The sequence below is a fragment of the Pelodiscus sinensis genome, chromosome 24 (assembly GCF_049634645.1).
Source record: "Pelodiscus sinensis isolate JC-2024 chromosome 24, ASM4963464v1, whole genome shotgun sequence".
Taxonomy (NCBI): Eukaryota; Metazoa; Chordata; order Testudines; family Trionychidae; genus Pelodiscus; species Pelodiscus sinensis.
In genome coordinates this window covers 13,506,331-13,532,500 of record NC_134734.1, presented here as the reverse complement: position 1 = coordinate 13,532,500, position 26,170 = coordinate 13,506,331, and the positions used below count along the sequence as shown (strand labels likewise).

General features: G+C 55.9%; 1 protein-coding gene across 3 annotated transcripts; it reads right to left on the bottom strand.

Moving 5' to 3' along the window:
• Positions 1–1,963: 1,963 nt before the first annotated feature.
• USP21 (ubiquitin specific peptidase 21) lies at positions 1,964–17,526 on the bottom strand. 3 transcript variants are annotated; one of them, XM_075908029.1, is made up of 14 exons: positions 17,228–17,526; positions 14,098–14,191; positions 12,969–13,770; positions 10,956–11,015; positions 9,265–9,388; positions 8,507–8,618; positions 7,562–7,699; positions 6,965–7,029; positions 6,002–6,105; positions 5,536–5,622; positions 5,070–5,148; positions 4,515–4,622; positions 3,095–3,209; positions 1,964–2,385 (listed from the first exon to the last, which is right to left on the bottom strand). In XM_075908029.1, exons 2-14 carry the CDS (start codon positions 14,178–14,180, stop codon positions 2,295–2,297), a joined length of 1,968 nt encoding a protein of 655 aa, XP_075764144.1. In that variant the 5' UTR covers positions 14,181–14,191; positions 17,228–17,526; the 3' UTR covers positions 1,964–2,294. The 3 variants fall into 3 exon arrangements, with proteins under 3 accessions (XP_075764144.1, XP_075764143.1, XP_075764142.1); XM_075908028.1 differs by having other exon boundaries at positions 17,279–17,526; XM_075908027.1 differs by lacking the exon at positions 17,228–17,526 and having other exon boundaries at positions 14,098–14,246.
• Between the last annotated feature and the right edge of the window lie 8,644 nt (positions 17,527–26,170).

The following is a 26,170-nucleotide window of genomic DNA, read 5'->3' as shown; positions in this document are numbered from 1 at the left end:
CCATCACTATTTCTAGCTCTGGGGGCTTAGGGCATGCTTAGTCCCAGCCCGCTTATCTGAACCCGTCCTTGGGACACGAACCCAGCCACCCTCCCCTCTGAAAGCAGTGCCTGAGCAGGCCCCGGCTCATTCTCATGCTCCCCCAGACTCTCACTCTGGGCCCTTCAGTCTCCTAGTTTAATGTCTTCACAGACAACACAGCAAGAAAGGCCGAACACAGGCCGAGAGGGGAACTGCTGAGCCACGTTAGAACGGCCATACTGGGGTGGGCCATTCGTCACTCTAGCCCAGTATTGTGCCTCCTGACAGTGGCCAGTGCCAGCTGCTTCGAAGGGAATAAACAGACACAGGGCAATTACCAAGGGAGCCATCCTCTGAAATTGATTCCCAACTTCTGGCAGCCATCAGCTAGGACCACCCAGAGCAAGGAGTTGAATCCCCAACCATCCTGGCTAAAACCCAGTGGATGGACCTATCCTCCAGGCATGATCTAATTCTTTTTTTGAAACTAGTTACACTGCTGGCCTTCACAACATCCCCTGGCAAGGAGTTCCACAGGGTGACTGCACTGTGAGAAGAAATACTTCCTTCTTCATCTGAAATTTTCTGTCTCATTTAATTTGGTAAGCTCTGGTTTTTGGGCTCTAGGAAAAAGCAAACAACGTTTCTTTGTTCACTTTCTCCACCAGTCATGATTTTATAAGCCTGTTATATCTCCCCCGCCCCAAAAGTCTCCTCTTTTCTAATGGAAAAGTCCTACTTTTTAATCTCTCAGCTGGCAGCTGTTCCAAACCCCTAATCATTGTTGTTGCCCTTTTCTGAACTTTTCCAGTGCCAAGATAGAGACCTACCATATCCAGCCTTTAGTCATCTCTTTTCCAAGATGACTAGTCTCGATCTTTTTAATCTCTCCTCAGAGTGGAGATATTCCATCCCCCTCCAATCATTGTTGGTGCCCTTCTCTGTACCTCTTCCAGTTCTAACGCATGGTAGGCGCTGGGATGACATACCACAGACTGATAGTACCATTATGATTTTCCTGTCGTATCTAGCCTTTTCCTCCCATATTGTTATCTTTGACTGAGGATGCCCACTGAGCAGCTGTTGTCAGAATGTCCCCACACCCTAGGACTCTACACAGAAAGCCCTTGAGTTACACAGCTGTGGAAACACCACCACTCTAGCAGGACTTACACAGACATGCTCCCTCCAGCAGGTGTTCCCCGCTATGCAGTCAGACCTGCCCTTGCACTCCTCTCACAGGTGGAGACAGTCGACCTCTCGGCCCAGCGTTCACCCCCCAACAGGCCTGCGCTTCCTCCCTACCCATAGCCCTGAGTTAGGTGCTCAAGCCCAAGGCAGGCAAGTTCCCTCAAGACAGGCCCACAGGCTCAGAGTCATTTCACGGCAAAGGCTTCTCAGTGAGCCATGAAAGGCCTTTTGCAGGCAGGACAGCTGCCTTGGAGGGTGCATGATAGTCCAGCCCTAGGCAAATCCAAAGGGGATCCATCGCTCCTGGGGCTTCTGTCCTCCCAGCTCAGTGCCAGGAAGGAACAGAACAGGCCCTGGCCTCCAGATGCCCCAGGGAAGCTCTCACTGTAGCAGCAGGATCCCTGCCAAAGGCAGATGGCCCAGGCTCTCTGTGTTCCTTCTGCCAAGCGCGTTGTGTGCTGGGCCCCATCCACGGGCCGGGCTGATCACCTCGGCCTGGCTGTGTGCGCTGACACCAGGCCGCCTTCCCAGTGCACAACGAGCAGGCGGCACCTGCTCCAGCTCTCCCGTCCCAGGCCAGCAGCTGCAAGTTCTTCCCCCTCAGTAGCGGGTCTCGGTGCCAGGCAGATCCGGGGCGAGGCCAGCAGGTGGGGGAAGAAGTGCTGACGCCCATGCACCCTGCCAGGCCCTTCTCCCCGCACAGACACCGGGGCACTTTTCTTAGTAAATTTATTCACAAAAAGTTCCCAGCTGGGGCGTGGCTCTGGGGTTTATTTACAGCCTCACTGTTTATTGAAAGAGCCCCCTGTGTCAGCACAGCAGGGGTGGGGGCCTTGCCCAGCCCCTCCCCCACATACCCAGCAAGGTGCAGGCCAGAGTGGGCACATCCCATCCTCCTGCTGGGGAGCAGATGGGCATGCCCCTCCCCCACAGTCTGTGGTAGGCCCTGCCCCACTTCTGCTGCCTCCAGCCAGCGGGCGGGCAAGCAGCCCAGGCCTGTGGGTCACTGAAGGGGGATCCCAGAAAGCTGGCTCAGTCTCTGAGGTAAGAGGGTTGTGGCGCAGGCGCCAAGGTCCAACACTTCACTGCTTCTTCCCGCGATGGTCCTCCAGCTCATAGAAGAGCACGTAGCCCTCGCTGGACGGCACCTGGTTCTCACTCAGCGGGGACACGCTGCGGGAACGAGACGGCGTTAACACTGCGCCCCGGCAAGCCACCCCCGCTGGCTTCCCCGCGCAGGGCCACGCACGGCAGGCTCAGCATCAGCCCAGGGAGAGCTCCACTCCCAGGCCCAGCGAGGGAGCAGGCCTGGCTGGCCCCAGGGCTGGCCGTGCTCAGCTTTCAGAGCAGGCCAGGGCGCTCCCAGGAACCAGGCCGCAGGCAATGGGCAGTTCTGGGCCAGGGCTGGGAGAGGCACAGGCCCAGCCTCAGCTTCCAGGCCACATGCAGCCCCATAGAGCCCCCTCTCACATTTCCCAGGACCCAGCCAGCTGGCCAGGCGCATGCTGGGGGCCCAGGCAGCAGAGCCTGCCCACAACCAGGGCAGGCAGGCTCCAGGCAGACATCCCCAGAAGGGGCGTGTTCATTAGGTCACTGCAGGCTTCCTGAAAGGGCAGCAATGGACTCACCTGTGCCGCTGCCTCCAGCTGGATGGGGCTCAGGGCACCTGCCCCCAGTGCAGGGAAGTGCTCTCCAGCCTCAGGAGACCCCGCTGCCCTATGGGGCAGGACCCCACTGTCCCATGGCTACACCCAGGGACACGTGACAGGACCCCCCTCCCAGACACACCTGTGTCTCTTCTAGGGGGTTCAGCATCTCTCCCTGCCCCCAGCCCGAGGGACCCCAGTGCCATGGCTGCAGGAGAGTCCTGCCCTCCTCATACCGAGAATCGTTGTAGACCCGCCAGCCGGACTGATCCCTGCAGAAGGCGGTGTAGTGGCCGTAGTGCACGCTGCCCGAATGATTGCACAGGGCGTAGAGTTTATATACAGGGTTTCCTGCAACACACAATGGCTCAGTCCTTGCCACGCAGCCCCATGGCACTCCCCCCAGCGCCACCAGAACCCTCGCCACACAGCCCCTCGCACTGCCCCAGCTCAGCTAGAGCCCTTGCCAAACAGCAACACGCCCCCAGCCCTCCCAGCACTATCCCAAGAGCCCATACTGGGCAGTGAACCTCCTTGCTTGCACCCAGAGCCCTCTTGGTGGGGGAGTGTTAGTCAGTTGCTACACAAGCTGTGTCTGCAGTGACCCCCCTGCTTGCCCTCAGACCCCTCTCCATACAGGAGGGAGGCCACCCCTGCCCACTCCCTGCAGGCAGAGCCGTTCCTGCTGCCTTCCACTTTCTCTCTCCCTGCAAGGTCTGGTTACCTCTTCCCTGGCACAGCATCTGCCTTGGCCTCCAGCTAAAGCTAGGCCTAGCTAGTGGAGCTAGCACGGGGTCACACCCTCGGGGCAGCTACACCTGCCCCTCTCAGAGCCCAGCTGACACACGGACTCTCTGCCCCATGCCTGGCCACCTCCTCTTACAGTCCTAGCTTCTCGGCCCAGAATGCAGCTTTGGCTACATGCCCGTCTCGTGCCTCGGTTTCCCTTTTTCCCCAGAAAGGAGGTTGCTCCATCCTCCAGTGGGTGCTGCGAAGAGCCCTGCCTGTCTGCTGAGCACCACCCACAGCACGTGCGAGCCAGAGCAAGCGCCTGGCGGCAGCACTGAAAACAGGGAGCCTGCCTGTTCAGAGTCCTCAGGCTCAGTGTGCTGGCTCCCCCCAACTAGGGACATAAAATCCTATTTAATCAGTTAACCGCTTAAAACCTGGCTGGGCTGGAGTGGCCCCCGCTGGTTAACTGTAACCAGTCAGCATTACCCAGTGAGGGCGACGCTTCCCAGTTAACCATTCACACCCCTGCCTCCAACCCACCCAGCTGCTAGGAGATGGGGCTGAACTGGCTGAACCCATCCCTGGAGCCCTGGCAAACGCTTCCCTGGAACTGCCTCCTCCCACCCCACACCCACCGCTCCCCTTAGCCCCTCCCTGCTCAGGGCCCAGCCTGCTGCACATGCCAATAGCTCCCGCCCAGGGCCATGGCCTGCAGCCCTTCTAGCCCCACTCTGTGCCCACCAGGGGCCTGCTGGCTAAGGAGGTCTGGGAAGAACAATGCAGCAGCTGGCCTAGCAATGTGAGTCACAAGGTCAGGAGCCAGCGTGCGCCCCACCCCAGGCAGGGCCCTGAAGGCGCGGCTCCGGGGGAGGCAGGCTATCCAGAAGCCCTGAGGGCAGGGCGGGCTGGGGCCAGGCCACTTACCAGCCTTCTCACTGGCAAACTCCTTGAGGTTGAGTCGCTGCAGCGGGAAGTCCACGAAGACGGAGCATTTCTTGATGGAGTAGCGGGTGGTGGAGAACCTGTTCAGGTCTGGCCCGCAGCGGCCGGGCTAAGGGCCGTAACAGGCAAGGGAACCAAGGGACAGGGTGGCCTTGGGCCTGATGGCTCATAGCCTGCAGGAGCTAACACTAGCCCAGCCTCTTGGGATCAGGCACATCCCTCACCACGCTGCCAGGGACACACCCGCAGCCACCTGGGCCACAGACCCCAGCCCGACTGAGGCCAGGCACCAAGCAGAGATCTGCCGAACAGCCTGGGATTGCCGAGTTCCCTGCCCAGCCCCTCCAGCACTGGGACGCTGTCAGAAAGCCCAGCCAGGCCTCTGGGCCATGGGTCAGCGCCCAATGAGTCGCACCCCAAGCTAATCCCCATGGCCCTGGAGGCAGAGCAGGACCATGCCCGGGCTGAAGGGGTTGCCCCAAGGCAAAAGATTTACCCCCCGCCCCCGAGCACGCCCATACCCATCAGACAGGATACGCAGCACCAGGATGCGGGGGAAGCGCTGGATGGTCAGTTTCTTGGTGCTTCTCGTCCTCTGCCGGCACTTGTCACAGACCTGCTCCGAGCACAGAACAGTCCAGCTCAGCGCACAGGGGAGGGGCCAAGCCGACTGCTCCGCCCTGCTCTGGCTGGCACGTCACTGCCAGCTGCCCACCCGCCTCCCTGGGCTCTGCTGTCCAGGCCTCACTGCTCCGCCCATTCCCTGTCATGTTCCCCTCCGCCTGGTGCCTTCATTTCAAGGTGCTGCCCCAGTTACTGTCCTATAGACGCAGGGGCGATGCTGGCGACCTCAGCAGCCTGGCCTGGCCCAGCTCCATGTGCCCCTGCCCCAGCTGGGATGTGCCTCACAGACCCCCGGGATAGAGATGTGAAGGCTCATTCTAAGCACAGCTGGGTCAGGGCCAATCCCTGTGCACCCAATGCAGCGGTGCCCGTCCCTTACCGGAGCGTTCTCCGAATCCAGCTCCTCCTCCTTGGTGAAGAGGGAGAAGCAGTCGAGGAGAGAGACCTTCCCACCAGCGAAGCCTTTCTGCAACGGAAAGCAGGGAGGGGTGCACAAAGTCAGGGCAGAGGCTCAGGCCTGCAGGGAGGGGAGGGGGACAGACCGGGGCAGGAGCTTAGCCCCAGTCCCAGTCAGGCCTGGGGCACTGGCTGTGCAAGGCTGGCTCAGCACTTTGCTCTGAACTCACAAAGGGGGGCGGCCCTGCGCTGCCCCAAGGGCGAGAAGGGGCAGCAGGCGCGCCAGGGGGCTCAGGGAAGCTGCAGTAGGTGAACACGCACAACCCTGCCTGGGCTAGCCAGGAAGCATGAGGCCTCTGAAGCCCACTGCATCCCGCTGCTGAAGAGAGGATGAGCCAGGACAGAGGGAGCGGCTCTCTCCCCGGGCGCCCAGCTCCCACGGGCCCTACCTTGGGGATGGGAAGGGAGAGGTCACAGAAGACTTCAAAGGTGGTGGAGCGGTAGCCACAGGCCTGACACTTGAGGCAGCTTTTCAATTGGCCCACGAAGAGATCTGGGAGGGAGAAGGGACAGGTGAGCACAGGTGCCTCCCCGCCCGGTGCCCCCCGCTGGGTGCCCCCTGCCAGCTTGGCCCGGGACTGACAGGAGCCAAGCGGATGTGCGGCTCCTCCCCTCGCACCAAAGCGGCTCTAAGCCCCAGTACCACCCTCTCCAGGGGCCCAGACTCAGAGCCCCAGCACATGTGCGAGGGGAGGGGACTTTGAGCTCCACAAGGGGCTAGAGGGAGACAGCCCGGGCAGAGTCTGCCTGTCCCAGTCCCGGCTCTCCCTGGCGCAGCCCCCAGCCATGAGTCCAGAGGGACTGGGTAGGGGGCAGGAAGGCAGAGGCAACAGAGTCTTCCTAGAAGTGGGGGGGCTCCACCTCTGGCCAAGACAGAAGCTGGAGACAGGCAAGCCCAGGCCCCTTCACTTGCCTGGGGTGGGAGGGCAAAGAGCAAGCTCTGGACCTCCAGGGCCTCCTCCCAGGCCAGGGCAACCGTCCACAGCTCCCCACAACTGCTTGCATGGCTCTTGCCCTGACCTGGCTCTGGTTTCCAGCCTGGCCCGAGCCGGGGCCTTGGGGCCTTAAGCGCTGCCCAGGCAGCTGTGGAGAGCCATGGGCCCTCCATCTACCCTGAGCAGCGGTCCCAGAGGTGGGGGACACGTGGGTTGAGGGCTGCTCACGGGTCCCCCCTCCTGGAAGGTGGAGGGTCTGTGGCTCCCTATAGCTGCATGGGCTCCCCCAGCGGGGCTCCAGGTTTTGACCCCACTGCGGGGGTCAGAGTGGACCTCAGTGGGAAGTAGCCGGGCTCATGGCCCTTTGGGCCCCCCGTCCATCAGAGCCCCCCGCCCCGGGGCCAGAGAGATGCTCACCTACTATTTTGCTGTCTTCTCTCTCCAGGTAGCGCTTCCACATCAGATTGGCTCGCTCGTCATCACTAGGGAAAACCCAGGGGGGGTTGCTGAGGGAGATTCCCCAAGGGCAGCTCCCTCCACACACCAGCCAGAGGCAGCAGGAGGTGGGGCTGTGCACGGGGCTCCTGTCCTGCTGTTGGGCTGAGACTCCCCAAGCTCCTAGGAAGGCAGCCCCTGGACCAAGAGCAGGCTCAGCACTCTCGGTGGGTCAGTCTCCTCCCCACCTGCTGGCTTGCCCCTGGCAGCAGCTCCCTGTCCCCCAGGCAACAATGCGCTGCTGGGAACCCCGAACCACAGGGAGCTGCCTGCCAACCTGCTCAGTGCTGCTCCTGTCCCCGGGACGGAGCCAAGGTCACCAGCTTCTCAGCCCCAGCCAGGACACTGGCCTGGTCCCTGCCCCCATCAACTCCCCAGCCCCGGCCATGCAGCAACAGAGTCCCTGCCGGGGGCCGTCCTGCAGCTTTCAGGCCTTCGGTGCAAGGACCAGCTCACAACGGGAACCACGTTTCTCTGCGTGCTCAGGCGCCGCAGCCCCGACCAGCTTGGCCTGCTCACCTCAGGGGGTCCGCGTCCTCTAGCACTGAGGGCCATTTGGTATCAGAGAGGATGCTGGGAGTTTTGCGCCCCTTCCTGTTGATCTCCACGTGCAGCCGGTCCATTAAAAACTTCAGGAATTCCTGGGCGTCCTGCTGGCTAGAGACAGGAACGGCCTGTCAGAGCCCTGCCCCACCCCGTCCTTCCAGAGCTTCCACCCTGGGTCTGCCCCCAGCTTCTTCCGCACACCGGCTCCCCTTCTCTCCAGCCCTGCCCCCCAGCTTCCTCCGCACACCGGCTCCCCTTCTCCAGCCCTGCCCCCCAGCTTCCTCCGCACACCGGCTCCCCTTCTCCAGCCCTGCCCCCCAGCTTCCTCCACACACCGGCTCCTCTTCTCCAGCCCTGCCCCCCAGCTTCCTCCACACACTGGCTCCCCTCTTCTTGCAACCATCCAGGGCCCTCCACATGTTGGGTCCCCTTCCCCAGCTCTCCAGCAGCCTCTACATACTGAGTCCCCTCCCCAGCTCTATCCCCCAGGACTCTCCACATCCAGGGTCCTCAGCCCCACCCTTGCTCCCAGCACTAATCACATGCAGGGTCCCCTCCCCTGACCCCCCAGCCCTCCACACTCAGGATTCATCAGCAGAGGAGCTTTCCCAGCACTGCTGCTGTCCCCCCTGCCTGACTCAGCCCATCATCCTGCCAGGGCGGAGAAGCGGAGCTCTGGCAGGCTGCTGTGGGAAGGGGCTGTCAGGCAGGACTCTGAGGAGGTCCAGGCTACTCTGCACAGGCCTGAGATCACAGGGATCCTATGCCCTGGCTGAACTGGTTCCTCCAGGTGCTCATTATGCTGGCTGCTACCATCTGGCCCAAAGGCAGCTACATTCCCCTGGTGCTCTGGGACAGCCCCCCCGCTCCATGGCCGTGGGAGAAGGGATCCAGGGTCCACAGGACAGAACCTCTCACCTGTAGCCTGTGAAGGACGGGACGTATTTCTGAAAGACGGCTTTGAAGCGTGCGGGGTTCACAGCCTCGGTGGAATCTGGGTGCCACAGAGAATTGATGACATCTGCAAAGGCTGAGGGGAAACAAGCCACCAGCCCATGTTACCCTGCCTGCCCTGCCCCACAGCCAGCTTGCTCACCCCACCTGGCATGGCAGCCATGAGGTGGGGGAGCGGGATTTCCTGCTTTTGGGGGAGAGGCTGATCTCCAACTAGACCCTGCTGGAGCAGTCCTGGGGCGGGGGGGGGGGGGGGGGGGGGGAGGGAAACGAAAACAACCCCAGACCTACAAAATATTGCTTCCCCCATGCAGCAGACCCGGGGACAGGGAGGGGTGGAAGAACAGCTTGATGGGGGTCAAAGGGAGCACGGGACAGTGGGTGGAGCACAGCCTGGATCCTATTCCTGACTCTGCCACTAACACCTCTGCTCCCTGCTTAGTGCCAGCTCCCCAGCCTTGCCCTGCGGTGCCCAGAGCGACAGGAGCACACCCGGCACTGCAGAGCCTGGCCATGGGCCCATCCTCCATCTCCCCTGCTGGGCACAGTGTCAACAGCGCCATGGCAGGGAATTCAGCCCTGCTGCTTATGTAACGGGCTTTCCAGCTGGCCTCACTTCGGCAGGGCACTTACATAACCTGGTGACTGAGGCAGGGATTAGCTCCCGCTGCAGCAAGCCAGCTTTGGGGAGCAGCCACGAGGTGCCCGGCTGCCTCACCTACCTTCCGTGAGCTCCTGCGGGGCCCGCGAGGTGCCAGGCTGTTCCTGGAGGAACTCCTTGAGCAGGCAGTAGTCACGCAGGGGTTTGGTGCTGCTCAGGCACTGGAGCACGGCATTCATGAAGCACTGCAGGGACACAGGCAGGCAGTGAGGGCAGGCCCCATGTTCTGGGCGCCGGCTCCCCCAGCCCCTGCACTGCTGAGCACAGCCAGCCCAGGAGGGGCAGTCGTTCCTACTGGACATGAGCCGTGGAGAGCAGGGAGCCCAGAGTGCAGACACGTGCCAAAGTCTGTCAGTTCACCCTGCCCAGATCTGCTCCAAGTAGTCCCAGCCAAATCCGGCCACCCTGACAGCCGAAAGAGGGTGCTCCTGAAGCCACCTGTCCCTCACCACTGTGCAGAGACCAGGCTGGCAGCAGATGTAGGAGGGACACCGAGGGGTCCCAAAGAAGGGGGCCACCACAGTGAAGCAGACTGATGCTGATGATGGGGGGGTAGGATCTCCAGTCATTAACCCCCCGCACCAGGAAGATAGAGTCTTTGGCCAAATACAGCTGATCAACCACCCCCCTAGCTAGACTAAAGCTACTGCCACTCACTGCACCAGGGCCTCTCGGAGCCCCTCCGACAACACAGGCAGCACTCGACTCAGTCAAACCCCTGCCACCTGGGCTACAGGAGAATCACCATCAGCAGTACAGGGCCTCTGACACACAACAGTTGTCCTGATTCCATACAGCAGAGGGCAGAAGTGACATTCAGTGTGCTAGACACAGCAGGGTTTGGGCAGACACCCAGAAAGCCCCCAGAGCAGCCCAAGCCTTCCACTGCTGGGACTGCAGGGAGCAGAGTAGGGCGCAAGGGGAGCTACAGCTGGGTGGGAAAGGTAAGCCAGTTCCACCCCCAGCACAACTGCTGGCTTCTCCATGCAACATAGGCACAGCCCTTGGCTTGGCCTCAACAGACCGGCCTAGCACGCTGCTGACAGCGACAGGCACAGCCCTGCATCCTCGCACCCAGCATGTCTGCACGGCAGGGGGAAGCTGCTGTGCCCCAGTCCCACAAGCAGGCAGGCAGGCGCTGGTCAGAGGTGGCAGCAGGGGGAGCAAGGCGCCCGGTTAGCAGCGCTTCAAAGGAGCTCACTGCTTCAGGTAAGGGCCAGGCCCGGGAACACAGAGGAAGAGGCAACTGGGGAGGTTACAGGGACCAGGGTGACAGACTCATATGAGAAACAGCAGCACTCAGGGATCTCAGAGCGCCCTGGCAGGGCACGGTCTCCCCCACATGGCACATCTATGACACAGAAACCAGGCAGCCCAGGTCTCCGTACCCTGGCAAGTGCAAAATGGATATGAAACACCACAGTGCCACACTCTGCCCTGGTGTGACCAGTGCCACGAGGGCTGCACGGGGAGCATGGGACCCAAACTGGGCACAGCAGAGGGGGGTGCAGCGCTGGGAGCAGCCCCACCTCCCTACTGGGCTGTAGGGAAGACGAGCCACCTAGAGTCTTCCCAACTCCAGCAGGTCTGCACGTCCCTTTCCCAGGCAGCAAGTGCTATTTGTGACTAGCAAATGCAGGTTTGAAAGCCTTGCACAGTCGACATCCCGCCCCCTCCCCCAACCCTCCTCCCCTGCGTGCGGGGGGGGTCCTACTGTCCATGGCTCCCCAGCACTGAAAGCCAGGGGCTTACCGTGTTGCCAAGATTGCGGAGTCCGATGTGCCCAGAGCCCAGGAGGAGGGTGTTGTGTGTCTGAGAGACGAGAGAGAGAGGTGGGATGAGTGCCTGGGAAAGGGATTGAGAAGTAGCCAATTCAAGCAGGAGCAGGTCCGTGCCGTGATACTGTAAATAGGTCGATCTCTGCCTCGTGTCTCCCCAGGAGGACGGCCACGCACATGGCCAGCCTAGCCCATTCCCTCCATACACACCGAGCCAACCCCCTGCAGCACGGCCATCTCGTGGCCCCCAGAGACTGGGGGTGTCCTGCTGCTTGTGGCCAGCAGCAGGAAGAACATGGCACGTTACCTCGCTGGTCATCAGCAGCAGCCCCATCACCGCCGTGTGCACGACCGACTCCGAGATATCCGCCCCCTTGCCCTGCAGCTCCCGTTTGGTGGCCAACGTGCGGTGCAGCTTTCGCGGCAGCTCCACCAGGGTGGCTCCCTGCAGGCCTGGCATGGCTCCTGCCACACGGAGGAGCGGGCAGCCGGAGCGCTGTGCTTGCCCTGCACCAACTGAAGGGACCACTGGGCCCTCCCTCTGCCTCTATAAACCATCAGCTCATTAGCTGATCCGATTCCCCCGGCTATTCCGGGCCCTGCTTGAGGCTCATCTCTGTGGGATTAATTAGCAAGGAGAACTACTCCGGAGACAGCAGGTGCTTGAAGAACCGTAGACCAGAGAAAGAAAATACAACCCAACAGTCATCGACCCTGCCGCAGGTACTGCGAGAGGGCTGGGGTGGGGAAGAAACCAGCTGCCCCAGGCCAACCTGCCTCAGGGCTGCCATAGTTCACTGGATTGCTAGGTGGGTGCACGCCAAGCTCTCGCTAGCCCTGCGTGGGGCAGCAGGCCATGCCTAGCGCTCAGCCCCACACCTGTGCTCACACAGATTAGGTAAGATTTCCTAGAGGGAACCGATTAGCAGTTACACTATCAGCTGGTGCTGGGTGAACACACCTGGGAGGTTCTTTTGCTAGGAAAGTTGAGGAGCTGCAGGCAGGGACTGAGGGAAAGTTCTGGGTCAGGACATGGGGGGATCTCAAAGTTTGGAGATCAAAATTTAGGCATTTGGACAGTTTGGGCCATTTTCATTACCTGGGGCAAAGCCTTGATACCAGGCCTGTTGTAGGGGACGGTCTGTGGTTTTGCCTCTCACTCACTGTCCCTCCCCCACCCGAGTGAGCAATCCACGAGTCTCAGCATCTGTTAACTTCACATGCAATCCCACCAGAGACTGACTCCACAAGCTGGCTCTCTGCGCTGCGCCCCCCCCCCCAGCGGATCAGTGGAACTCCCAGCTAAGGAGCAATGGAAGCCGTTCCTGGAGCAGCCAAAGTTGCTGCTGCAGGACAAGTCAGGGGCTTGGGGGCTGCTTGCTGACTTGCATGTTGTGCCCCCACTCAGTGGGCCCAAAGACCCTCCCCCCAGACATCCCGCAGGCCCAATTAGGACATTTTGATGCCACCCACTCCCCGCAGGTTTGCATGTGTATGGTAGCGGGCAGGAGGCTGCTGGGGGAAGCAGGGTGATTGTAGCCAGACAAGGGACTCAAAACAAAATAAAACAAAAAACAAAACAAAAATCACTCCACCTCCAAGCCCCAGCTGCAAATCTCGCTGAGGCACGTCACCCTCCCACTACCCCAGTGAACCTGGCCATTCTGCCTCATGGCATGGCTTTCTACTTGCCTGCTCCCAGGATCTCACCCACAGGTGCTGGGTTCTCATGGGAATGAGGAGGCTGGGGACAGCTTGGGGCAAACCAGAGAGCACTAAGCCTAGACTCCCACTGGCAAGTCAGGGCGGGGGCAAGGTGGGAGAAAGCCTCCCCCTCTTGAGGAAGCCTGAGACTGCAGCCCCCAAACATCAGGCCAGGCACTGTACCCTGCAGAGCCAGGTGGTGTCAGCAGTAACAGGGCCCATCCACCCCCATACAGGGAGGACTGCTACCCATCATGCTCAGTAGATGTCAAACCACTCTTACAACAGAAGCCTTCTCCTCAGGCCTGCTCGGAGCTGGAGACGGGACCTTGCCCTTGGGTGGGCTCCCAGCCACTGGCACATCCAGGGGGCGCACATACTCGGGGGCCTGAGGATTGGAGGTGTGAGTCCTGGAGCAGCCCTCAGTGCGGACAGAGAGCAACGTGGTCGCAGGCCTCCCATCCAGCGCAGGAGACACGTTGACCCTCCTGAGCGAAGTGCTCCGCTTCAGAGCCAAGTGCCCCAGGCCCAGCTTCTGGCTGCAGGATGGGCTGCGGTCCTGGAGCGTCAGGCGGCTGAGCACCGCGCTCGCCTCCTCCCCTCGTCCCCCTGCCTGGCTCAGGTCCCCAATGCTGATGGACTTGGAGCGGGCAAGGTTGCTCAGCCTACGCTCAGTGTCCCGTCCCACCAGTAACAAGGAGAAGGAGGCACTGCCTGACATGGTGCTAGCCTGTGGGGAGCTAGGCACCTTAACCGCATGGTCGGCCTTCACTGGCCCTCGCCTGGGCACCGAGCCACGCAGCATGTCACTGCGCTTCGAAGCGCGGCCCCTCTCGAGCTCCTGCTTCTTCCCCCGATCGTCCAGAGGGATGGGCCGGGGAGGCAGTGGGCGAATCTTGGGAGCCATGGAAAGCCCATTGGCCAGGGCAGGGGAGGCGGAGGCGTGGCGCTCCTGGCTCACGGCCCGGTGTCCATTCAGGAGCTTGGTGGTGGCCTTGGGCTGTGATGTGATGATCTGCTCTCTAGTCCGGCTGACCCGGTGTTCAGAGGCCTGGGGCATTGTAGAGACAATGGCAAGGAGAACTCTGGGGAGACAGAGGAGTCAACGCAGTGAGTCAAAGCCAAAGGCATGCTAACAGAGCACGGCTATCAGAGGCAAGACCCCAGACTGCCAGGCCCAGCTTGAGGAGGGCAGTGCAGTCTTGTGGGTTCAGCAAGGGAATGGGAGACCAGGCTCCAGGACAGCGGCACCAACTCTGTGTCACGCGAGTGAATTCTCTCTAACTCAAAGTTGACTAACTGCATTATAGGAAGCAGCAACCATCCTCTGCAGCAGCAGGTGCTGGTCACAGCTGAAGCATGGATGCTGGGCTGCATGGACCGGTGCTCAGAGGCAGCACAACTGGACGTACCTCTCACAAGCTGCGAGCGTCTCTTCCCCACCAGCACCAAGCTCACACCCCTCGGCGGTGGCTGTCCAGGTGGAGATTCCCATTGGCTGGGGCCCTAGAACACAAGATAGGATGATGCAGGCACAGGCTCCCATGGTAGTTTCATCCAGGACATCTGGCCACCAGAATCTCTGCAAAATCTTGAGAGGTGGCTGGGCCCAGAGTGGCTCAAACCAGTCCGTGTGCCCAGGGAAAGGGAGGAAGGGTCTCCAGTGAGACAGGCCCCATATGACTCCACCCACCAGAGTAGGATAGTGCACAGCTGGGCAGGAATGGCAGGGTATCCTCAGGAGGGTGAAGAGGGAAAGCCAGGCAGAGGCTCTCCCTATCCTGCAATACACCACCACCTCACACAGCAGAGAAAGAAGTGGCCGGGACTACCTGGAGGCAGCATCATGCCATCTACCCTCCTTTCTGCTCTGCTTCGAGGACAGTCACCCGAGACAGCCTTTCACTCCCCTTTCAGCAAGTTTTTAAGGCAGAGAGTTAACGGGCTCTGGTGCCTTCCAGCCAAGGATCCCAAGCTCCAGGCAGGTGTAACAAAGGATATGTTAACACTGCAGTTGAACCCCCTCCCCCCTCGGCTAGCCTGTGCCAACCGACTCAGGCTAAGGTGCTGCTGAACTGCAATGTGGAAGTGTAACTGTTTACATGGTTAACCAATGAGCTTGGGCATATCGATTAACATGCACGGTTACACACAGGGTGCGCGCACATGCGCACACACACCTTCCCCTCCCCCTGCTCCATGTAACCACGGACATTTTCAGTGGCTACCTGATTACATAATTAAACACATTTTAACATACCTAGTTCAGGCTCAGGCTGGAGCCCTGCCTGTAGAACCCTGCCAGAGCTGAGACTGCAGCCCAAGCCCAAATGTCAACACCACAGTTACGGAGCTCCGTTGCCCAAGCCCGGTGAGCTTGTATGAGCTGGCACAGACCTGCCATGCACATCTAATTGCACTGTTGACATACCCTCCGAGGCCTGGCCCTCTAACAGCAGCTTGGTCGTCTATGCAGAAGGAGCCATTGATCCTACTGCAGTTACTGAGCAGAGCCTACACTGCCAGGGGGCTCAGTGGGTGCCTTGTGACAGTCTGAAAGGCCAAGGCTGAGTAGGCCCTTTTGACCAGACTTCTCTCCCTGCAGAGGTCTCTCCATTGTCAAACCCCCACAGGCTGCTCCAAACTGCACCATCTCACTCAGCTGAGGTGAGGGATCTGGGTGAGGCTCTTGTTTGTTCCTGAACTACAGAGATAATTAGGGTGAATCACTGAACTGCTAGTCAGGAGGTGGGTTGCCAGTTACTCCCACCAGCCGCCTTTGGCATGGGCTGGGCTTTGCTAATGCAGAGCTCAGAAAGTGCTTATATGTGGGAAAGAAACTTACTGATTCTCTTCTCAACACCTCCTAGAGGAGGAGCACTGGCCCAGACCCGGCATTCAGCAGAGAACACTGAAGAAGGCACTGACCCCACACAATGAAGCCAGCCAACACTTTATATACAGAATCAAAGAGCTCTGGAAGCCTTAATTAAGGTCCAATGGCACAATCCCGTACACTGTCATTAACTGGCTAGTGTGTACACATGATGCTGCCATCTTCTGGATAGAATCAGACTGACTCAGCTGTGTGTCATAAGCCCTATCCTGCTAAAAGCAGATGGAGATTCCCTTTTAACTCAAAAGTGTCACAATAGCAAATTCCCACAGTACCCAGTGAACAGAGCATGATCAGTTTGCTACCCGCTTTAGGAAAGTAGCACAGGCCTGCTACTGCTAAATGTCCTCAAAACAAAGGATGGAATATTCCAGACCAGGCCTAGACAGCAGATGGCAGGTCAATCTCAATTCACAAGGCACTTCCCTTGCAAGTGGGTTGGAGCAGTGCCCAGATTCTGCCCATCTGAACATGGCACTGGCCTAGTTATCAGGGGCCCAAGGACTACCCAAAAACTACAAAATGGGGAAGGCTGCATTTGCCTTCCATCTCCTATGCTGAGGGGCAGCCCACAGAGACTACAGATCCCAGCATGCACTGTTCCCTCTCAATTCAAGCCACCATGCTACAAGGCACACTGGGACCAGTAGTCTCTTCAGGCCACATCTCCCTGGGTAGCACCAGACAGCAAAGACTTTTCATCTCCTAGGCCTCGTTCAGGGCTATATATTGCCCCCCCCCCCCATGTACACATCACTCAAAGTGAATTTATTTTCAAAATATCCCCACCAGCCATACTCCTCTCCCTTCCCTTCCGCCCCCCCCCATCCTACATACACCCCTTGCTGCTGACCCACTTGCCCTTGCCTGAAGAGAGAACCACCCAGATACAACTCATCTGATGGAGTAGGTTTTACCCACAAAAGCTCATGATATAATATAGTTGTTACTGTCTAAGGTTCCCCAGGACTGCTCACTGTTTTCCACATACTGGCAGGGTAGTGTCTTAGTGCCAAGCCCAGTCTTCCCTCCACGGGTGGCCCGTCCATATAGGCGAACTAGGGCACCAAGTTAAATGAGGCGCCAAATGGTGGCGCAATATCATTGAGGGGTTTGGAGGTGGGGGCGCCGATTGCATGGTTTGCCTAGGGCACCAGCTGCTGGCGGCTAGTCTAGGGCCGCCCCTGCTTCCCTCCACCCCCCACACCACACCTACTTTGGTGACCTCCAGCTCCCTAGAGAACCCCTATAGCCCAGCCCCGATACACCATGCCCTAACCCTACGTACCAGCATCTATCATCTACAGCTCCCTGTGTAGAGAGCAGCCACCCCATATATCGCCCCCATATACGCACTGCAATTCCTATATAGAGGCCGCAAGCCCGCTAGAGAAATTCCCTATATACTGCCCCCCATATACACATTATCACCATAGGCAGGCCCCAAACCCCTATAACCCCCCCATGCCCCCCCTCATGCCCCCACTGCTCCCCCCACCGCCTAGAGTGACCCCCACTGCTCCCCTATCTGCAGCCCCCACCGCCTAGAGAGTGACCCCCACTGCACCCCGAGCTGCAGCCCTCCATAGGGCAACCCCCCCCCCAAACCCATCCCTACAGCCCGAGGAACCCCCGACCCCACATACCATGGAGGGTGCCCACCCCCTCCGAGGCCCTGGGGGTGGGTTTGGCCCTACCTCCTGCAGGACGCCATAGCAACAACTCCCGCACCAGACGCCGCCATGTTTGTTTCTGTCCCCGCTGCCCGGGCGGCGAGCGGCTTCAGTCGGCTCGTTGCGCATGCGCCGCCATCCCCGGGTGTCAGCGTCTAGGGCCAGGCCGCCCGTGCGTCCGCGTCCAGCTCTCAGTGACACAGCCCCGTCGCCATGGAGACAGAGCGGCGTCCTCCTTGCCTCTTAAAGCGACAGTAGCGCCCTCGTTGAAAGTTATTGCAGAGTCGCCAAGGCTTCGGCTGCGGCAGTGCTTGTGACCCGATGATCGTCACAAGGCCCTCCCCGGCCTGAGACATGCGAGGGGGCCCTGTGCTGGGGTACGGGACATACCATGTCCCCTGGGAATACCTGTGCTGGGGGGTACGGAACATACCACGTACCGATGGGCCCCCTGTGCTGAGGGGTATGGGACATACCATATACCCATGGACCCCCTGTATTGAGGTGTATGGGACATACCATATACCCATGGACCCCCTGTGCTGAGGGGTATGGGACATACCATATACCCATGGACCCCCTGTATTGAGGTGTATGGGACATACCATATACCCATGGACCCCCTGTGCTGAGGGGTATGGGACATACCACATACCCATGGACCCCCTGTGCTGAGGGGTATGGGACATACCATATACCCATGGACCCCCTGTGCTGAGGGGTATGGGACATACCATATACCCATGGTCCCCCCTGTGCTGAGGGGTATGGGACATACCATATACCCATGGACCCCCTGTATTGAGGTGTATGGGACATACCATATACCCATGGACCCCCTGTATTGAGGTGTATGGGACATACCATATACCCATGGACCCCCTGTGCTGAGGGGTATGGGACATACCACATACCCATGGACCCCCTGTGCTGAGGGGTATGGAACATACCACATACCCATGGACCCCCTGTGCTGAGGGGTATGGGACATACCATATACCCATGGACCCCCTGTGCTGAGGGGTATGGGACATACCATATACCCATGGACCCCCTGTGCTGAGGGGTATGGGACATACCATATACCCATGGACCCCCTGTGCTGAGGGGTATGGAACATACCATATACCCATGGACCCCCTGTGCTGAGGGGTATGGGACATACCACATACCCATGGTCCCCCCTGTGCTGAGGGGTATGGGACATACCATATACCCATGAACCCCCTGTTCTGAGGGGTATGGAACATACCACATACCCATGGACCCCCTGTGCTGAGGGGTATGGAACATACCATATACCCATGGACCCCCTGTGCTGAGGGGTATGGGACATACCACATACCCATGGTCCCCCCTGTGCTGAGGGGTATGGGACATACCACATACCCATGGTCCCCCCTGTGCTGAGGGGTATGGGACATACCATATACCCATGGACCCCCTGTGCTGAGGGGTATGGAACATACCATATAGCCATGGACTCCCTGTGGTGGGGGGTTTGGGACATAGCACATACCCTGGGGGCTCCTGTGCTGGGGGGTACGGGACATACCATGTCCGCTGGGGACCCCTGTGCTGGGGGACGGGACACACCACATCTATGCTACAGGGTGCAGAGACGCGGCGCTAGAAGTGCAAGTAAAAGGGGCAAGACCCAAGCGTGGCCAAGCTGCCGGTTAAGGACACGTCCTTTGGTGAACCTGCGAGCACACGGGCATGCGCCGCTCCCCACCCTGCTGCAGGGGTCCCAGGATATGGCGTGGAAACACTACGCTAGCCCCGGGCGAAGTGCATTGGAGCAGGGCAGGGTTGGTGCTGGTGGCAGAGGACGGTACTTTGCAGAGTTACGCCTTCTTTCATTGAAAGGTCCCATCCGCACTTGGCCAATTCAGCCTGTTATCTAGGATTACTCTTAGATGTTTGGCTGATGCTGAGTGCTCACATAGCAACTGCCCAAGTGACACCCTCCGCCATCTCTGCTTGGGAGGAGACTCCGACTCACCCTGGCAGATAATGACCTAACCTACATTATTAATGCCCATGTCACCTCTCAGTTGGATGGCAGCCATGCAATAGACATGGGCGCGAAGGCTTTGGCCCTGAGAATACTCCAGCTGGTACAGAACGATGCACTGAAACAACATAGCAAGAGTTGGGGATGGATTCACCGTCACTGGCCATTTTAAAACCCAGATTGGACTGTTATTTAAAACTCTTTGGGGAAGTCCCTGGTAGGGATGTAACAGTGTAGTCGATTAACCGATTAATCAATAAGCACAAGCTTATACGTTAATGCTATAGACTACACGCATTTCCCTCCCCCACTCTTGCCAATAAATTTTTAGCAGGCTGGCCAGCAGCCTGGCTCAGTTCTGGCTCCTGCTGGGTCCAGAACCTACCCCAGCTATAGCTCTGCATTTAAAGTGTATTAGGAGCCAGGTGGGCAGGCTGCCTGGCTCAATTCTGGCTCACATCGGGTCCAGGAGCTTAGAACCTCCCCCCACTTAGACAGGGGCTGCTGCTACCCCATTCTGCTGCCTCTTTATCAGAGGCAGCAGCACTGGGCGACAGGCAGCAGGTCCAGAAGGGAAGCTGGTTTTTAAACTGGCTCCCCTCATAGACCAGCTCCTGCCTGGCACCCTGCACTGCTGCCTCTGATACAATGGCTGCCAGCCCCGCTCCTGGGAACTATAAAATAGTTGACTAACAGATAAAAATTCATGAGGCAACTTGATTATTAAATTAACCAATATTTAACATCCCTAGTCCTCAGGCCCAGGAGTGCCCTGAGGCTGGCTGTGGCAACTAGCGCCCCAGGTGGAAGGCGTGATTGGCGCCCCCACCTGCACGGCCATCAATGGCCTTGATGTCATTATCAGGCGCCCAGGCCGGCGACGCCCTAGGCAACCGCTGAGTCTGCCTAGGCTCATGGGCCGCCCCTGTTCAGGCCTGTGTTATCCAGAACAGACTGGATGATCACAGTGGTCTCTTCTGGCCTTGTAATCTATGAATCCATAAAACCAGGCCTGTATGTTACAGTGGAAAACTGCTGCATGATGATTCCTGACAAAGCTGAAAATACCTTCTTCAAGGAACTTTTCTTAGGAATTTGGCTTCATTAAATAAACTGATAATCTGCTCTTCTCTTTCCCATGTTAGCTTGCAGCAACTGAGAACCTGTTTGTGTATTTTCAATGTGTTTGGGTGAGTAACAAAGCTACGCAATAAAACACTAGCTGGTTTAAATGTATTTATGCTTCAAGTGGCTTATCTGTATAATAGGATCCATGTTCAGGGAAGTTCTCTGGCCTGCATTCTGCAGGAGGTCAGAGATTATCACAATGGTCCCTTCTGGCCTTAAACTAAGAATCTCAGTTACTTTCAATACCTGTCTAGCTATTTAGGGAAGGGAGACGCACGGGGTACAGCAATTACTCAACTTTTCCAGACTACTGTACCTGATTCAGCAATCTGATTGGTCTTGCGTACCCTCAAGTTTCACCTCACTTAAAAACTATTTACTTACAAAATCAGACTTAACAATATAAAAGTGTCACTGCCACTGAACATTTGTGAACTTTCTCTTTTTTTTTTACCATATAATCAAATCAATTGGAATATAAATATTGTACCTACATTTCAATGGTTACGTCTACACTGGCATGATTTTCCAGAAATGCTTTTAACGGAAAAGGTTTTCCGTTAAAAGTATTTCCGGAAAAGCGCGTCTAGATTGGCGGGACGCTTTTCCGGAGAAGCACTTTTTCCGGAAAAGCATCCGTGGCCAATCTAGACACGCTTTTCCGCAAAAAAGCCCCTATTGTCATTTTCGCGATCGGGGCTTTTTTGTGGAAAACACTACTGTGCTGTCTACACTGGCCCTTTTCTGGAATAGGTTTCCGGAAAAAGACTTTTGCCCGAACGGGAGCAGCATAGTATTTCCGGAAAAGCACTGATGATTTTACATTAGATTGTCAGTGCTTTTCCGGAAATTCAAGCGGCCAGTGTAGACAGCTGGCAAGTTTTTCCGGAAAAGCGGCTGATTTTCCAGAATAACTTGCCAGTGTAGACACAGCCAATGTGTAGTATAGAGCGGTACAAACAAGTCATTGCATGCAATTATAGTTTCTACTGATTTCACTCATGGTTTTTATGTTGCCAGTTGTAAAACTAGGCAAATATCTAGATGAGCTGATGTACTCCCTGGAAGACCTCTGCGTATCCCTGGTTAAGAACCACTGGAGTACAGGGTGGGGTGAATGTTTCTTTTATGGCTTTAAAAGTAAAATAACTACTGTCCTGAAAACCTGGACATTTTCCCAATTCCCTCCCCCTTAAGGATGGGATGAGCACCTGCATACACTGATTTACTCTGAACCAATAATTAACAGCTATCCCATTTGCATGACTTGTAACTGTAACAACGTAGTCGTATTACAAGCGCTTTCTCCGTTCATGAGTATAAGGGGTTTAATCAGACTATAGAAAAGCATATAAGCATTGACAATACACGTGCTTTCTTTTTGGCTTTAAAATCATTGATCTGATGTAGGTATGTGAATGGTTAAAACTGGTTAACCTTAACAGGTGATTCTTACCAGTTTTGGTTAACCGATGGGCAGGGGCAGATGAGAGTGCCGCGGGGCCCAGGGCAGCACCGCGGGGACCTTGGCAGTGAAATTTTGCGGGGCCCCTCCTTTGACACGGAGCATGCGCCGTGGCGCCATGGCGCATGCGCGGGGCCTCGGGAAGCGCGGGGCCCGGGGCAGCTGCCCCGCTCGCCCTGCCCTAAATCTGCCGCTGCCGATGGGAGCTGGAGCAGTTCCCTGGCCGTCACAGGCAGGCGGCTGCTCCACTCCTGCAGGGCCCACCGTGGGTCAAGGGCACTCCAGCCTGGCTGGAGCAGCCCGTTTGTGTCATGCTGGCCCTGACCCTTGTTTACCCCCCTCTTTAACTGGTTAAACAACTAAACAGGATTTTACATCCCTAGTCTGATGTGAGAAAACCCACATCCTCCAGGCAATAGAGTGCAACCAGTACAGCTATCCTGGCGCAACCCCAGCATGGACACAGAACAGGATAAAGCTGCTGTCTCCTGCTATAACTTATGCCCATACTCAGTGCTACGCAGACATCTGTAAATTATGTGGGACCAGCCCTCAGTGGGAGGAATCAGGCAAGCTGTTAGAATTCTCTATGAGGCTGTGTCTAAACTACATCCCTTTTCTTGAAAAAGGGCTGTAAATTAGACACTTTGAAATTGCAAATGAAGCCGAGATTTAAATTTCCCGTGCTTCATTTGCATAATGACAGCCGCGTTTTTTTCAAAGCAGTGCTTTTGAAAGAAAAATGGCTGTTTAGACAGGGATCAATCAAAAATAAAACCCTTTTGTGAACGATCCCTGTACTCATTTTTTCAGTACAGGATCTTTCGCAAAAGGGTTTTATTTTCGATTGATCCCCGTCTAAATAGCCATTTTTCTTTCGAAAAGCCCCGTTTCGAAAAAAAACTGCGGCCACCATTATGCAAATGAAACACGGGAAATTTAAATCCCGGCTTCATTTGCAATTTCAAAGTGTCTAATTTACAGCCCTTTTTCAAGAAAAGGGATGTAGTTTAGACACAGCCTAAGTGTCAAATAGCAGGTAAGCAAGGATGACCCAATGGATACAGTGGACTTGGATTTCGAAAAACCCTTTGACAAGGTCCCTCACCAAAATAAGCTGTCATGGGGTAAGAGAGAAGGTTTTCAAATTGATCAGCAACTGTAAGAGATAGGAAACAAAGGGCAGGAATAGATGGCCAGTAATCACAATGAATAAAGTTTATTGGTCCCCAAGGATCTGCACAGGGACTAGTGCTGTTCAACATATTCCTTAATGATCTGCAAAAGGAGGTAAACTGGGAGGTGGTAACATTTGCAGACAACACAAAATCACTCAAGGGAATTAAGTCCTAAGCAGACTGTGAAGAATTACAAAGGACTCTCACAAAACTGGGTGGCTGAACAACAAAATGACAGATGAAATTTAATGTTGATAAATCCAAAACAACCCATATTGGAAAAAATAATTCCAACAATACAATTAAAAGGATGGGGTCTAAATTAGCTGTTCTCACCCGAGGGAGATCTTGGAGTCACTATGGATTGTTCTCTGAAAACAATTAGAGGCCATTAGGAAGGGGATAGTTTAAGACACAAAGTACGAGGATGCCACTGTATAAATCCATGGCACGCCCACACCTTGAATGATGGCTGCAGTTCTGGTCATGCCATCTCATAAAAGATGCATCAGAACTGGGAAAAGTGCAGAGAAGGGAAACAAAAATGATTCATGGTATGGATCAGCTTCCATATAAGGAGAGATTAAAAAAACCCAGACTCTTCAGTTTGGAAAAGAGATAACCAGAGGGGTATGATAAAGGTCTATAAACTCACAAAGGGCTCGTCTACATTGGCCCCTTTTCCGGAAGGGGCATGTTAATTTCAGCGATCGCAATAGGGAAATCCGTGGGGGACTTAAATATCCCCCGCGGCATTTAAATAAATATGTCCGCCGCTTTTTTCCGGCTTTTAGAAAAGCCGGAAAAGAGCGTCTACACTGGCCCCGATCCTCCGGAAAAAGCGCCCTTCAAAGTAGGAATAAGATCCTCCGGAAAAGGGCGCTTTTTCCGGAGGATCGGGGCCAGTGTAGACGCTCTTTTCCGGCTTTTCTAAAAGCCGGAAAAAAGCAGCGGACATTTTTATTTAAATGCCGCGGGGGATATTTAAGTCCCCCGCGGATTTCCCTATTACGATCGCTGAAATTAACATGCCCCTTCCAGAAAAGAGGCCAATGTAGACGTAGCCAAAAGGTGTAGTGAAAGTGAGTAAAAAGTGTTATTTACCCCTTCGCATAACACAAAAACCAGGAGTCATCCAAACAAAATTAACATGCAGAAAGTTTAAAACAAACATAAGGAAATTTCAGGGTAGCCATGTTAGTCTGTATCTGAAAAAGTAACAAGGAGTCCTGTAGAACCTTAAAGATTTGGGCATAAGCATTCGTGAGTAAAAACCACTTTGTCAGATGCATGGAGTAGAAATCACAGAGGTAGGGAGATTCTACTATATATTTTAGAAATATGCACCTATCTGTGAGTCAGTTTGTTCAAGAACTCCTCTCAAATGATAAGCTCTAGGACCACCAAATTTGGTAGGCACCTTCGTCCTATCATAACTTAAAGCAAGGTCAGGGTTTGGTTGTGCCAGGAAAATGGGATATGCCTGGAATTTGATTGTTTCTCATAAAATGGAAAGGGAGAGGTCTGGCAGGAGGGACAGCTAGGGCACGTCTACGCTGCAGGGCAAAAGTCGAATTAAGATACACAACTTCAGCTATGTCAATTGTGTAGCTGAAATTGAAATAGCTTAATTCAGCTTTTGATGCTGTCTACACAGCAGGAAGTCGAAGGAAGAACACTCTAAATCTTGCCACCTGTCTACACTGGCCACGAGTACTTGCACAAGAACACTGATGTTCTGATGTATAAAATCAGTGCTTCTTGTGCAAATACTCTGACGCTCTCGCTCAGGGATAAGTCCTCTTGCGTAACTGTTCCTGTGCAAGAGGCCAGTGTAGACAGGAAAGGTTAATTACTTGCGCAAGAAAGCCCGATGGCTAAAATGGCCATCGGAGCTTTCTTGCGCAAGAGCACGTCTACACTGGCACGGATGCTTTTGCGCAAAAGCACATCTCTTGCACAAAGGCACATGCCAGTGTAGACGCTCTCTTGTGCAAATACTCTAACGCAAAAACTCGTGTTAAAAGTATCTGCGCTAAAACTTGCCAATATAGATGTAGCCACTTTGTTATTTCGAAATATCAGTTATTCTGAAATAATGCTGCTGTGTAGACGTACCATTATACTGCAGAATGACCATGGGGACAGCAAGGGCACGTCTACACAGCAGGGCTAAACTTGAAATAAGGTATGCAACTTGAGCTAGGCAAATTGCATAGCATAAGTCGAAATAGCTTATTTCAACTTTTGGCTCTGTCTACACAGCAGTTATTTTGAAAGAGAGCTCTCTTCCCCGACTTCCCTTACTCCTCGTACAATGAGGCTTACAGAAGTCGGCGTAAGAACCCTGTCATTTCGAATTTATTTCAAAATAACGGGCTTGCTGAATAGACACGCACTAGATTATTTCAGAATAACTAATGTTATTCCAAAATAATGCTATGTAGACATGCCCCAAGGGGCCAGAATAGGGGGCTGGGACAGCTCTAACCTCATTGGACCAGCAGCGGGCAGGGATGGAGAAAAGGACAGCTATCTACTATACATTTCAGAGAGTTTGTCTGTGCATCTGCCTGTTCCCCACTTGGGGAACATTTACCCCTCCCCCAGCAGCACCTGCTGCAGCGGCCAGAGAGAGATGCTTCTCATCTGGCCCCAAGCTGCTGTGGTGAGAGAGGACTGGATACTAAACTCCTCATCCCCAGCCCCACCCCAGAGTTATAAAAACAAAATGAACAAAGGGCCTGAGCAAGGCCAGATAAATCGTCTTGTATATATCGCTCTACCTCTGTGATTTCCACTCCATGTAGCTTACAAAGTGATTTTTACCCATGAGAACTTATGCCCAAATAAACGTAAGTATTTCTTCACACGATGCAGTCAACCTGTGGAACTCCTTGCTGTGGGATGTTGTGACAGCCAAAAGTGTAACTGAGTTTATGGAGGATATGTCCACCAATGGCTATTAGCTATGATCAGCCATGCAACAGTGTGCCTTGGACGCTCCTTGGATGCAACTGCCAGAAGCTGGAACAGGATTACAGGGGATGGACACTTGAAATTGTCATTCTATTAATTCCCTCTGAAGCAACTGGCACTGGCCACTAGCAGAAGACGGGATCCTAGGC

Excerpts from the sequence above, each read along its gene's own strand:
- USP21 (XM_075908027.1), bottom strand. The coding sequence starts at position 14,231 with ATGGGAGCCTGTGCCTGCATCATCCTATCTTGTGTTCTAGGGCCCCAG. Across the intron at positions 13,771-14,097 it reads ACGCTCGCAGCTTGTGAGAG|AGTTCTCCTTGCCATTGTCT; the intron begins GTACGTCCAGTT and ends CTGTCTCCCCAG. Across the intron at positions 4,623-5,069 it reads CCCCCGCATCCTGGTGCTGC|ACCTGAACAGGTTCTCCACC; the intron begins GTATCCTGTCTG and ends GCTGCGGGCCAG.